The sequence below is a fragment of the Amblyomma mixtum genome, chromosome 9 (genome assembly GCF_055824585.1).
Source record: "Amblyomma mixtum isolate Tamu chromosome 9, ASM5582458v1, whole genome shotgun sequence".
In the NCBI taxonomy this organism is placed as follows: domain Eukaryota; kingdom Metazoa; phylum Arthropoda; class Arachnida; order Ixodida; family Ixodidae; genus Amblyomma; species Amblyomma mixtum.
The window spans coordinates 4,182,756-4,197,277 of record NC_143020.1 but is presented as its reverse complement, the minus strand read 5'-3'; the positions used below and the strand labels follow the sequence as shown (position 1 = coordinate 4,197,277).

At 47.3% G+C, this 14,522-nt stretch overlaps 1 protein-coding gene across 1 annotated transcript in view; it reads right to left on the bottom strand.

Moving 5' to 3' along the window:
• Positions 1 to 200: 200 nt before the first annotated feature.
• Positions 201 to 14,522, bottom strand: part of LOC149328104 (uncharacterized) — a 398,869-nt gene continuing 384,547 nt past the window's right edge. The window contains exons 2-3 of the mRNA XM_089561428.1: positions 951 to 1,044; positions 201 to 324 (exon numbers count right to left, since the gene is read on the bottom strand). Coding sequence (XP_089417554.1) covers positions 201 to 324; positions 951 to 1,044 — 218 coding nt within the window. The remainder of the gene's footprint in view (positions 325 to 950; positions 1,045 to 14,522) is intronic.

Sequence of the window (14,522 nt, the reverse complement as noted above, 5' to 3'; positions counted from 1 at the left end):
ATATATAATTTCGTTATTGAGAAACTGTCACGTGGAATATTTCAGAGAGTACAGCAAAACATGACTCCGCCAGTCGGCATAGCCCTTAGCTGAACGGCTAAACATAGTCTTTCGCAAAATGAATTACACTTAAGAAATGGAGGTTCCTTCGTAAAAATCCCTTCCTAATGCACGTACACAAGCTCTGGTTTCGCTCCTCTTCAGGAAGTGAATGTCGTCCTCTTTCTGTGGTCTTCCTTAGCGCCAGCTGCAATTCTATGGAAGCTGCCACTGTGCGTGGAATGCCAAATGACGTTTTTGCTACCAAAAGCCTGTAGACGATCCCTGTTGAGACGGAAGTAAAGATCTACAAACACCCCTCTTAAAGAACCATAGACACTGATTTTAACTGCGTGTTTTCTTCTTTCAAATAATGCGTTAGCCATTGAAATGCATATTTTACCACGTGGTATTGAGCTACAAGGACTAAAAAATTTATAATTGAATTTCTTCTCTATGCTTTTTTTGGTTTCGGTTTCATCAACCGACCAATGGCTGTGACGCGCAGTAGGTCACTTGAGCCAGAAAAGAAAACATAAAATACTGTTTTGATACGTAGTTCTAATTCACTACAACACTTAAACCAACCTGCATCAAGAGCTGGAATGACAATAAACGACTTATCAGTAGTTATATTGCTCTTTATTTTTTTTCATATCTCATGTGATATCTCACACCAACTATTACACTATCGTTCAGCTGATGAAAACGAAACAGAAACAGCATCAAGTAGTTATAATTTAGCGGTCGTAGGTGGCTACCACGGGGTGATCATGTGCACTATCGTCTAACGCGTCATTTGAAAGAAGAAAGCACCCAAGAAAAAGATTGGCGTCTCTGCTCCTTTAAGAAGCACAAGAAACTTTTGTTTACAAGGGAATTGAAGTAGACCTCAGTTATAGTCACCATACCTCAGTTGCCTCAGTAGCATGGCGGTTATTCTTATGCAGGTACTTGGGTTATCGATGACTGGCCAATAGACAAGCGTGACTCCAATCCATATTGCTATGTCAAAAAGAAGGAGCAACAAAAAATTATATTTTTACACCAACAAACGTTTGCGCTTTTCTTGCACTATTCAAGCGCTACATCTACCTCGATAATGCAGCAACAATATAGAGATAGGATAACCACTGGGAGCAGTTGCCGCGCGCAGAAAAGCGGCGAACACTAACACGACCGACGACTTGCTTTTCATGTTTCCTTGTCGGGAAAGTTGACTGCATGCAGGGTTTCTCAATTTCTTGCGGCAATGCTTTTATACGACGCTTGCTTCCAGTACTAGCACGCGTAGCCGCGTGCAACGTCCTACAGGAATAGAATCCCGTGGTCCGTACTACTTGAGCTCACTGCGAAAGTAGTAGGTGCAATGTAACCGGATCAAAAATTAGAAAGAATATTGCTTTGTCGGCGTCAATTTATATCTCTTTGTACTAACAACTCACCGAGATGAAGTCGCGCCACGTGGCAAAATATCGCGTAAAAATATACGCTCGGGGTCAGTGACGAAACATCATCACGCACGTGCCCATATTTGGCCGAATCGCTCTTTGAAGTTCGCTTGCCACTCCCATTGGCAACTCAGAAATGCACGTCACTGCTTACAGCGCGTATATGGTTCTACCGGTGCCTTACATGAAAAGGCATCTCAAGAAAAGAACTGTTGATACTAAAAATGACGATAAACACTAAGCCTGGTGCAGTATCTTGTATTGCGTTCCCGTGGTACCTTAAAATAAAGCAAGCGGCTATTTCTTAGCAGTGTATGCTGCGTTCATTCTATGGCGTTTAACGTCCACTATCGAGTGACTCAGGCTATGGAGGACACCGCAGTGGAGGGATGCGGGTAAGTTCGACCACCTGGAGTTCGTTAATTAACGTGAACTGATGTCGCGCAGTATACGTGCCTCTAGCATTTCGTCTTGAAAGACGTGCGACCTCCGCGGATAGAGGATCGAACCAAAGTCTTTCAGGTGAGCAGCCGAGACCAATAACCACTGAGTGACCGCGGCGAGTCCGTGTGGTGTTATATGAAAAATAAAGAGCGTAATGCGTATTCTAGGGCTTCCGCAAAATAATAGTTTGAGAAATATTGTAGGCTCGTTTTTTTTTTCCAACTATTTTCTGTTTCAACTGTTTCTAAATTTCATTTAACTCGTAGATTGCACGATGTCATGACGGCCTTTATCATATTTTCCGGGCTGACATATTACTCTTCAGATAATGTACAGCCTTCGACCAAATAAAAGGGCCGAAGCGGTTTGGTTGCAAGGAGCGCAGCGGAGCTCTTAATTGCAACACCCTCGAAGTACTAGCTCTCGGAAGGTTGAGAGCGGGAGTTTCCCCCATCCTCAAGAAAGTTACTTTTTTAGGATAACGATCCTCACAGCATGGCTCAGAAGCCAACCCCTTGGGCTCTAAACGTATGACTAAAGAATGAATACTTGCAAAACATGTACAATAGTTGGTCTACACTGTGAAGGTAATTTTGGTGACACCGAGCCTTGACGGGTCGCTGAGGGCAAATCGAATTTACCACGCTACAATTCAAAGAGAGACCATGCACTCTCACCGAAAAAGGAGCTCTTTTAGTCTAGAGAAGACCAAGAAAAGAAAGACTGGTTGCGCCATCACCGGCAGATTTTGCAAGCAAAATATGCTTAGTCGACATCAATTTTTAGGCGCGGATCCCAGAACCAACCGTTGCAACGGCACTCGTAGCATCGTTTGGATGAGCGAATATCAATACTGGGCTCCGGAATAATTTCGATCTACAGTAGGCTACAACTTAAAAAGACAGAAGTTGCTAACACTGGGCCGCTGTGTCCTGCATTACTTCGGTGGCCAATCGTAACTGTAAACGAAATCAGTTTTTTAATGTTCGACTATATGAAACAATCCACGTATCAAAATTCTGGAGCTCATAATTTTTTGCTTGTGATAAGCTCCTTGTTTACGTACGCTTACGTTTTGTGAGCTTGGGAGTGTTTTTATGTGTACAGTGATGACGAAAAGTGTGCTTGTCTGCATAGACCTAGCATACACAAAGGTTACATTCCTTACCTCGTGTCATCCACTTTTATGGAGAAAGATACTTCTGATTTTTGTGAGCGTTTGTGTGCACACTATTAGTTTTTTTGGCTTGCTGCCTCATGTAGTCTAACATTTTTAGTCCCCTAGTACAAATTAGGTGCACTGCAAATTCACAAAGCTTGGAGTGTAGTCTGCGTAGCTTAGATTGTTTCATTTAAGGCTAATTGAGCAGATAGAATGGTTCGTATTCAACTGAAATAGCAAATATATTTCACAAAATCGTAAGCTTGGTACTGTGACCCCCAATGTTTTGCCGACAGATTTTGGCCCTATAACTGATGTCATTTTTTTTTCACAGAATTCGGTTTGATTTGGTTCATGGGGTTTAACGTCAAAAAGCGACTTGCTATGAGGGACGCTGTAGTGTAGGGCTGTGGATAATTTCGACCACTCTGAGTTCTTTTTCTCATGCACTGACATTGCTACACAGGTGCCTTGCGTGGCTGTGTAGCACGCAAGGAGGCTACACAGGCACCTTGCATGCCTTTGTAGCCTCCACAGCCGCGATCAAACCTTGGGTTGCCTGGCTCAGTAGTCGAGCGCCCTATAACCACTGATTGGTTAGATCCCATGCGCCCTTACATCACATCTGTCTTCAAAATAATTTGAAGATGCCATGGGTGACCATTTCATAAATCTGAATTTTAAAAATTTTGTTTCCAATTTTTTAGCAGTTTTCATACCTAGAAAACGTTCGCCATTTGTGTTTTCTCTCCGCTGGAATGGTAAGGACTGTTTTGAATCGAAGTTTGTTTTATGGGGTTTAACGTCCCAAACCAACTCGGGCTATGAGACACGCCATAGTGGAGGGCTCGGGAAATTTCTACCACCTGGGGTTCATTAACGTGCACTGACATCGCACAGCATACGATAAATGGCGCCTAAATGCAGTCACTTTCTGAAAAGTTGTATGAGTTAGCACAAATAGCACGTCATTGAAGGTTTTGATTCCTAGTTGCATTTGTATTCCCCTGTAGTGTCATTCTGGGGCTAATTTTTTCCAAGCAGAAACTGCTTTAGCATGCACGTTTTTCTCCACAAAGTGCATTTTTTAGTTACTTGACTACTATGTAATACTATGTATTGTGCTCTATTATATTCACAGGCCACTCGAAATCAAGTGGGGACCTCTCCAGAGTAGTTGTCCGCCATTCCTCGTTTTGCGTAGATTGTGCCTGCACCTTGGCTTCGTCACAGTGGTGGGGTACCTGATTAGGTAATAAAGATACATAAGAATAATGGTGGTCTTGCACAGTGCTTTGTTATATTGACACAGCATCATTACATTCAGCGGAGAACTCCCGGCACCTCCCTCCACAACCCACAAAGATATTGGATGAATATCTATTCAGCGACCTTTAAATATCTCAGAGCGACCATATGTGGCCAAAATATGGGCTTTATATAAACGTCCACTGTCACCAAAATGAAGCTCATATGGATATTCTGTGGACGTAATATGAACTTGTGAGAACATTATATGGACATCTGATATTTTATAATTTATATTATATGGATATCCCCTGCACATTACTTGGTTCGCTGGGCAACGCGCCAGACAGTAGATCTGAGACCCCTGTACTCGGCCATCAAGGACATGATTTTGCGCCTCGGCCTAGACTTTCACTGTGTACGTGGCCACTGCTTTGATGGGGCGGCGAATACGTCCGGTCGTTTTTCGGGTGTGCACGCAATAAAAACGCATTTGCGCAACCGAACAACTCAAGAGAGGTTATCGCATCTTTTGATTTTGCATATAAACAGAGAAATAACGGCTCTCCTAAGTTTAGACGACGTCATCAGGGAGCTTGTGAGCAGACAGCGGAGCGAGCAGCAACCTTTGGTCCCGCCTAAGCACCTAAAAAGAGCAGCACTGTCCGAAATGTCTCCTGCTTTAGTGTATTGCGCTGCGGTTGACAGCAACGCGGGGTGTAGGCAAAAGCGTAGCATGCTGTTGGGTTTGGGATGCCCCCCCCCTCTGCCTGTGTGGATTAAGGCAGCTCGCGCTTTCCTCCTGCCTAAGTGGATTAAGGCAGCGACCTTCCAGGACCGTGGGACCACGGTGGCAGCGACGAAAGTCAAAGACCTCCGAAGGCCGAAGAGGCGGCGACGATGGCGGCGTCCCTTGGCCGAGTCGACCCTCGGGTCAACGAACAGAGTGGTGGTGTGCTGAGTGAAAGACAGCAGTGTTTAATTACTGAGCCTCTACCCTCTCCCATCAACCGAGCTGCGGGAGAGCCCCACGGCCCAGCGCCGCCCAGCCGTGGGTGGTACCTCCGGAGTCCACGTCTGCCCATGCGATTGGACGTCATTCTTCGAACTATATTCCCCAGACAGGGATCTCGGGAATCCGTGCGCTATTTAACGAGGTGTTGTTTTGGGACTCGAGAGCACTCCTGTTGATTCCTGAAGAAGTTCTCCCGTTCACTGAGAGTCCCTCTCAGTTACCCTTTTTGTAAATAATGTAAATACTCCTGCATAAACTTCTCTTTTCCTTGCTTCTCTTCATAATCCCGTCTCCCGCCTTCCTCGTCCCTTCTCCGGCCCGACCACGTTCACGCGATCCTAATAACTTGTTGCCAGCGGTGAGATGGAAGCTACGTCCGAAGAATTGAATTGCTCGAGATGCCCAAGTCAACTCACCGGCTCCAACGGACCCCGGCAGCTACGTGATTGACTGCATCAGCTACGCTTCCGAAGACCGAGAGATGGACGCGTCGGGTCACCGGCTCCAACGGACCCCGGCAGCTACGGGACGGACGGCGTCAGCTATATCTCGGCAGGGCGAGTGCCCGATGTTTGACAATTCGTTTCGCCAGACCGCACTAGCACAGGCAGATGTTAGTAGTGGGATTTTGGATTTCTGGGGAATGAAAATTTGGCAGTTTTGTGTTTTGTTAGGCTCAAGCTAAGGCTTGTGTTTTAGCGGGGATTAGCGGCACGAGGTGCGTTCCGCGATGGAGAAGTTCAAGGTAGAGGACCTCCTTGAAATTTTGGAAGAACTGGGCATATCAGTAGACCCCACTAAAACGAGAGAGGCGATTTTGGATGTGATACGGGCGGAGGAGGTGACAGTCGAGGAGGCAGACGAGACGTGGGAAACGATTGTTGAACGGAAAGCTGAGATAGAAAAACGAAGGCTCAGCGAGGACAAAGAGAAGCGAAAGCTTCTCGAGCCGCGGGAAAGGCAGAAACTTCTGGAGGATCAGGAGATGCAGGGAAGGAGAAGGCTCCACGAGGAGAAGGAACGAGAATGGGAGGCAAGGTGTGAGCGACGGGCGCAGCTAGCGGCCCAGCTAGAGGAGCAACGCAGACGAGAGCTGCAGGAGCTCACGCGTAAAGTTCACTGGCGTAGAGCTCGAGATCGGTTAAGGAGTTTCCGAAGAGGTGAAAACTTCAAAACGTTCCTCGAGAATTTTGAACTAATCTGTACGGAAGAGGAGCTCTATCAAGGCGAATGGTCGATGATGTTGGTGGCCATCCTCCCTGGTGACGTCGGCGCTGTATTGGCGCGCCTGTCCGACGACGAGGTCGACAATTATGAAATTGCGAAAAGCGCCCTCTTTCGCTTCTTCGGCATAAAGGTAGAAGTCGACTCCAAAGGTCGAAATGATGGCAGCAGGCAGCGCTCCCATCAGTGCGTTAGCGACCAGCTAACGAACCCTGCATGGTCAGCCAAGCACAAAATTGTTGCTCAGAAGAGCAGTGACAGGACAGGTTCAAGCCCGGAAAGAACTGCCAGTTCGGCAGCGACAGCGGCAGGAAATGTCGATTTAAAGGCAGAAGCTCCTATTCAGAAAGTCGGCAGTGAGGTTTTGAGTTCGCTCAATGACGAAACTAGAGAGGGACCTCCGCTGGTGCAGCCGGCGAACAGTAGCAGGCAGGAAATTGAGGCGATAACCTGCGGCACAGGGCGTGGCTGTGAGTCACCTGACAGCGACTCTGGCGCTCCAAGCCAGAGCGACGCGTTAGCCGAAATGCGCGATGCCGCAGCGATCGCCCATGCAACCCGGAAAGGTGAGAGCACAGCGCCGAAATATAGACCGCAGGATAGTGAGCCATCGTGTTCAGCAGAGGTCATGGGGGCGAGCGATTGTGCAAGTGAGCCGTCGCCTGGCACTCTGAGCAAAGCGCCAGTGGCTTTGCTGCGCGAGAGAAATGGCAAAAACGATGAGCCTTTGGAAATTGATGGGTCAACTAAGGCGAGGGCCGGCAGCTTAGCACCTGCTGGCAACGCGAGAACTTTCGACAGGCAAAGAAAGTCAACAGCGAGGTTTCCGGGAAACGGCTACGCGTGAAGGCAGCTAATCTCTCTGCGAGAAAGCAAAACGCGCGGGTTAAGCTTCTCCATTTGAGGACTCCGCGTAATTCCTCGAAATTGCCACCGCGGCGCTCAAAAGTTCGCAAGCGTTGCAGAAAAACCAATGCGACTGATCATGCCCAGTCTGGATGTGAACCACCTGCTCCATTGAGAGACCGCAAAAGGGATAAGGCAAGTGACGCGGGCGGCGTGCTAGAGAGAAGGGTGCACGGTCGCCGCACAAAAGAGCGCCTCAGAGGACCCGCGAGTCGGAGGGGGACGCAGCATGCGGGGAACCAAGAGAAGGGGAAGTGCCGCTCTAGCACAGGCGGAACTAATCAGCCCCACAAGTTTTTGGAAACCTTAGCTGGTAGCCCGGCCGTCCGACCGCGACACCGCAGGGCGCGTCTGAAGGATAGGAACCAGTGGATGCCTTGAAACAGATGACCGTGTTTAGACGTATTCCAGGGCTAAGTGATCTATGTATTTACTGTTTGCTTTTTCCTTGTATCCATTTACTCAGCTGTAAAAAGAAAGGTCAAAGCAAACCAAGTTTTGAGTTTTATACTAGAGTGAATTTTGTACTTTTCGTTAACTGTCATTGTAGTCATGTAACCTTGACGACGCTTGTTTTTATGTAACTTTTGTATGGCGCAGTTCTTTCTAGCGGGAACGAGTTCGTTTGTGCGATTTTGTCGCACCCGCGTTTATTCTGCCATGTTTGTTCTTTGACGGCATCACTTCGTTGAGATTTGATGAGAATGGCCGTGCAGCAGGCAACTTGTATATAAGTTTAGCTACGTTGCGAATTTGTGAGAGCGCACGCTGAGGCACGAAGGTACAGCGAAGTAACTAATGGGCGTATGTGGCGCAGTCCCTCGCGCGGGTGCTGCGAGATTACTTCGAGCTGTAATTTTGTTGGGTCGGTTTCGTGGTTTGGCACCTGAGCTTAAACTGCTCCGATTATTGCATGCTAGTGTCCGCTGACACTCAAGCATGAACGAGGCCATTCTTGGCCATTGTAGCTTAGGCAGATGGCATGAGCTCCCAGAGAGGCTACCTTTTCAGCCGAATTTACCTTTGCAGTAGGATTACCTGCAGTATTTGTTACACGCTAGTGTCCGCTGACGCAGAGGCGCGAGCGAAGGCTCTCTTGGACATTGTAGCGTAGCTCGTGTGAGCTCTTAGAGGTACTACTTTGTGTAGCCGTATGAAGTTGCGCAGAATGTTTCTTCTGCGAGGTTTGTTGTGCAAGTTTCGCACATTTACGTCGCGTCTGCTGCGATGCAGAACGCAACGAAGACGACATGGGCAGCTGTAGTAGCTGCGAATAGGAATTAGATTGGGGCAAAATTGAAAGCCTCTGTCTGACCTCTCGGCTGATCCTTCCCTGCCCGAGTAACATCGAGAATCGTCTCAATTTGTCCGACCGATTCTAGACCAATTCTAAATTTCCCTCCTTTTTTTGAAGTGTCATGCATTATGACAACACTTTGAAGAGGTCCCGACGCCTGAACCGTGCATCGGCTTACGCACTTCGTGTTCGTTCAGGAAAATTTTGTTTCTTTAAGATTTCAGAGGGAAGTCTCAGTAATCAGTTTTCTTTGGCTTTGGTCTGGCGGGGCGAGTGGGCAACAGACGGCACTTGCTTTTGCTGTGTGTGGCTTGGCGTTTGTGGTTCCGTCTGACTCGCCTTCCAGAGAAATTCCGAGAGCGGGACATCGACAGCCGATGAAGAGAGGCCTGGAGAAGAGTGGAACGAGAGCCCCCTCTTGCACGTCCTGTCAGCCGAGCTGCGTAGGAGCGGCTCATCTTCCGGACGCATTGTCTGGTGGCGGGGGTGCTGTTGGGTTTGGGATGCCCCCCCCCCCTTCCTTCTGCCTGTGTGGATTAAGGCAGTTCGCGCTTCCCTCCTGCCTAAGTGGATTAAGGCAGCGACCTTCCAGGACCGTGGGACCACGGTGGCAGCGGCGAAAGTCAAAGACCTCCGAAAAGGCCGAAGATGCGGCGACGATGGCGGCGTCCCGTGGCCGAGTCGACCCTCGGGTCAACGAACAGAGTGGTGGTGTGCTGAGTGAACGACAGCAGTGTTTAATTACTGAGCCTCTACCCTCTCCCATCAACCGAGCTGCGAGAGAGCCCCACGGCCCAGCGCCGCCCAGCCGTGGGTGGTACCTCCGGAGTCCACGTCTGCCCATGCGATTGGACGTCATTCTTCGAACTATATTCCCCAGACAGGGATCTGGGGAATCCGTGCGCTATTTAACGAGGTGTTGTTTTGGGACTCGAGAGCACTCCTGTTGATTCCTGAAGAAGTTCTCCCGTTCACTGAGAGTCCCTCTCAGTTACCCTTTTTGTAAATGATGTAAATACTCCTGCATAAACTTCTCTTTTCCTTGCTTCTCTTCATAATCCCGTCTCCCACCTTCCTCGTCCCTTCTCCGGCCCGACCACGCTCACGCGATCCTAATAATGCCTACCCCGCGCCAAGCGATGCTGTCTTCTAAAGCAACTCGTGTGCGCACATATTTCAAAGCGTGCGCGTCGCTTGTGGTTAGAAACATTTTTGTTGGTGGCCGGAGAGCAGTTCAGCACTTTTTCAACCTGTTCGCCGGACAGAATTATCTGGCGAAGCGCTGCATAGGCTTCCTTCTGCGCTGCTATATTTGGCAGCAACGGCGTGGCTACGGCGGTCGACTAGATTCACTTATGAAGTGAAACCGAGAAAGCACGAGGTATACAGGTCTGCAGTCTCAAGATTTGGGGTGATACAGCATGCCCGATCGCTAAGTGCAAGAAGAAGGACGACGGCGGCAGCTTTTTCCCATGACGAACCATTGTGATGTGCCTGCTCTCGTCTAGCTAGTTCAGTGCGGAGAACGCCGAACACAACTGGACAATGAAGCCGTGCAGTTAATTTAAATGAGTAATGCAAATGCGATCTGATCTTCACTGGTAATTTCTGAAAAATTGCTTTTTTATTCGCTTTGCTTTAAGAGAGCTGCACAGGTGAATGGATAGAATTTTACCTCGAGCTACAACGAATTTACGTTTGCTCTGCAGAGCTAAATATTTTAAGTCATTCTGATTGCAGGCCTTATTCTGCTTAATAACTGGTTTTTCGTGTGGTATTTGCTGTTTTCGCCAGGTTCTGATTTACCAGTAATTGTAAAATTCAGGTAATATATCCCTTAGCGAAAAAGAGGATGTGCTAAAAATGCATTTCAAACGTATTGTATTAATTTCATATTTATTTCGCATTTTTTTGTCCCTATGCTTAAACTGCAATACGAATGCTTTCTAAGTATACTAGGAATAATATTTTAAACGTTCTTAAAAATACGTGAAAAGTACATTTTTGCCCGCTTAGCATATTTATAATGCATTAAAAATATAATAAAGATATACATTAGAAATATACTAAAAATATACATTTAATACATTAAAAATATGTTTACTCGGGCTTAAAAAAGTCTACTGGGGGGCTCCATGAAATGACACGGGTTAATTCTTCAATCGTACACGGGTATTAATCAACAGAAGTCTGATATTATAAGGTCACGTGATTGAATGGGAACGGCAAATACCTACACACAGCATACCATGACGACAGCGACACGGCAAACAACAAATCCTACGACAAGCGCAGTACTTGGTTTGCCGTATATATACCCAGCGAAAGCGACGCACTATTTTGCACGGTGAGGCCTTTTCTGCGCAAATACTGTGGTCTGCCAAATTATCGCAGAAGTACCCTACTGGTCGCGTTCGAATCTGGGGTTAATTGAGAACGGAATTGCTAGTTGAAACTTGCGTCAGGCACAGGTCAGGAGTCGAACTGTCAACCAACAGAAACATGGGTGTGTAAGGGAGCCGGTCTGCCCTGCCAGACGGGGTCCTTTCCCCTGGTTTATTCGGACCCAGAAGTACCCAAGGCGCTTTTGCTGGTATAATGCTATCACGTTCTCACACGGAAATGTTCGAATGACATTTAGTGGAATGAAATTCGAGAATAGGAATGACATTCGGACTCGACGGACTGCCGCGGTGCTGCACGACACTTTCGAAACGCATTCGAAAGCCTCAGCTCGTTTTCAGTGTACAGCGACGACGACGACGGCGGTCACACTAGTCCGACAACGACAGTATATATCACGCTGAACAACAGCATGTAATTATAGTGAAATATCTAGTTTACTATAACATGATTCTAGAGGGACACGTTTTTCAGGCCAACGACACCGACGAATCCGGTCGGCGGACGGTCAGCCTTGTCGGCGGCTGAGCGAGAGCACGGTGATGAGGCGGCGGTGTGTATATGCTCGCGCTTCTAAATGAGCGAAACGAACGGCTATATTTCACGTGTGCACACCTGAACACTCAGCAGCGATAAGCGCTTGCCAAATCAATTTCAGTCGACGACGGCTCTGTTCCCTTCCGCGACGACTAGGCACAGCGAGTTCGCAGGGTTGGATCTGTGATTTCGGCGGTTGTGAAGAGCGAATCACAAGCTTTAGCGAATGCAAATGGTCACCAGGTGTAGGTTTGGCAACAGTGACCTGAAATCAACTATTGCTTACATCGCAGGGCACGCGTACGATGAACGGGAATCGCCGGTGTGACCCAGACTGCCGAGCCGTGCTTTACGGCCAGCAGCAGTCGTCGCCGTCGCTAGCTTGTGGATAACAGTCGCCAGACATACTTCTGGATAAAGTAGTTAAAAAAAAAAGTACTGCTCACGTCGGAGAAAGCCGGGACAAGAAGCGAGAAGCGCCAGTCCTGCGCGATGCCAACAACCCGGCTTTCTCAGGCATGCGATCGCATCATCGCTTCCCACACATTGTCGCACTGCGTAAACAAGCACGAATACAACCAGCAAAAAAGAAAACAGATTTTTTAATAGAACGTAAGCGCAGATTGCGTTTTATGTTATGTAAACAAGCAATGTAAACAACAGTATGAGTGCAGTCGTCCTCATTGGCGCACTCCCGGGGGAATTTCATGCTGACGCGGTTAATAATCATTGGCGTAATATTATCTTCAAGCACTCCCTTAGACAGAACACGTGTAGCATCGTTAGATGACATTCAGTTGGAAGGCATTCGAAGCGCCCGTGTAGCAGGGGTATAAGTGGTGATCACCTTCCTGCTAGAAGTTACCATTAACGAAAGGATGACAAGAAAGGGAAAGTTTTCACTCTTCGCTGCAACGTCATTTCGAGCCCTAGATTGTTCCACGGTAGCTTGAAGTGTAATGCAAATATGTTTACGCGGACAACCCATTTGTTAGAATTTAAATATACCTCAGACGGATTAATTGCGTATTTACGAAAGTACACTTTAAATAGATGGCCAGCACCAAAATGCGTTCCCGAAACTCGATTTTGAGCATTAGATTGTTCAACGACAGCTTGTAGTGCGCTGCAAACATGCCAGTGCGGACTGCCAATTTGCTAGAATTTCAGTGTTATTTGGACGAATTAATTGCGTATTTACGGAAGTAAACTTCAAATACATTGACGACACGCAAATGCCATTTCCCGAAATGCGATTTCGAGCACTCGACTGTTCAACGGCAGCTAGAAGTGTGCAAAGACGTTTAAAATGACTGCCCGTTTGTTAGAATTGAAGTATATTTCGGATGAATTAATTTCATATTTACGAAAGTTCACTTTTAATACATTGTCAAGATGCTAAAACTGCATACATATACGTTTACAAGGGCTGCCCGTTTTCTAGAATTGAAGTATACTTTCGATGAATTAATTTCATATTTCCGAAAATACACTTTTAATACACTGACAAAATGCTAAAACTGCATACATATTTTTTCACGTATTTGAAAAGTGCTCGAAGTATGCTTTAAGAGAGGTATTTTTGGCACATTTTAAAAATATATTTCGAATACCAAGCATGAAATTTCAGGAACGTATTTCCTACATATTTTTAGTGCATTCATGAATACAAAATATGTTTAAAATACAATTTAAATAGCCCACCGTATATCCCAAACGTATTAGTTTTTGCTAAGGGATGGGAAATAACACTGCATGATTTTGCCGATACTTTAGCGACGTTTAATCGTTTTCTAGGATAGGTGGTGAAAAAACGTACAAGTTCGTGGAAGCGAAAATAGAGAAAAAACTACGCGTCGTATATTATTACTACCGGACTACAGTTCTGCTTTAAACGTCGTGCTTAGTGGCCCGATGGATGCTGAAGGCGACTGGCAGCAGCTGCTTTTTTTTTTTAGCGCGTAGAGATGCCCGGGACGTAGTCCGGGTGATTGTTGCCTGAAAACGGTCCCCTGCGTTCAATTTACGGTCACACCCACATAGAATGTCGAGTCCAGACTTCTCATAATGAGAGCCCGACAGAACGCGAACGAGCTGCAGACATTGACTCTTGCACTATTCGCCGCGCGACTAAAGAGCAAACATGCGGATTAAGAGACGCAAGCTACCATATTTCGAAGCTGAAATGCAATACTAGCCGATCCGTCGACGAACTTTTCCCGCTCCATGGCCGCTGCGCATCGCTTCGCCCCATATATAAATGCGATAAACTTGCGGAAACTTGTGTCGCTGCCTTTCTTCAGCAATGCGGTTCAACCACCCGCACCACAGCTCGCCGGAATATTGCAATATGCGTTCAAAAGCGCTCAAGCATGGCATACCCAAGGCTAGTTCACTATACTGCCAACGTGCGCGGCGGAGGCTTGGACGGACGGACGGACGGGTGGACGGACGGGTGGGTGGGTGAGTGGGTGGGTGGGTGGGTGGATGGATGGATGGATGGATGGATGGATGGATGGATGGATGGATGGATGGATGGATGGATGGGTGGATGGGTGGGTAGGTGGGTGGGTGGGTGGGTGGGTGGGTGGGTGGGTGGATGGATGGATGGATGGATGGATGGATGGATGGATGGATGGATGGATGGATGGATGGATGGATGGATGGATGGATGGATGGATGGATGGATGGATGGATGGATGGATGGATGGATGGATGGATGGATGGATAAGTGGGTGGATGGATGGATGGATGGATGGATGGATGGATGGATGGATGGATGGATGGATGGATGGA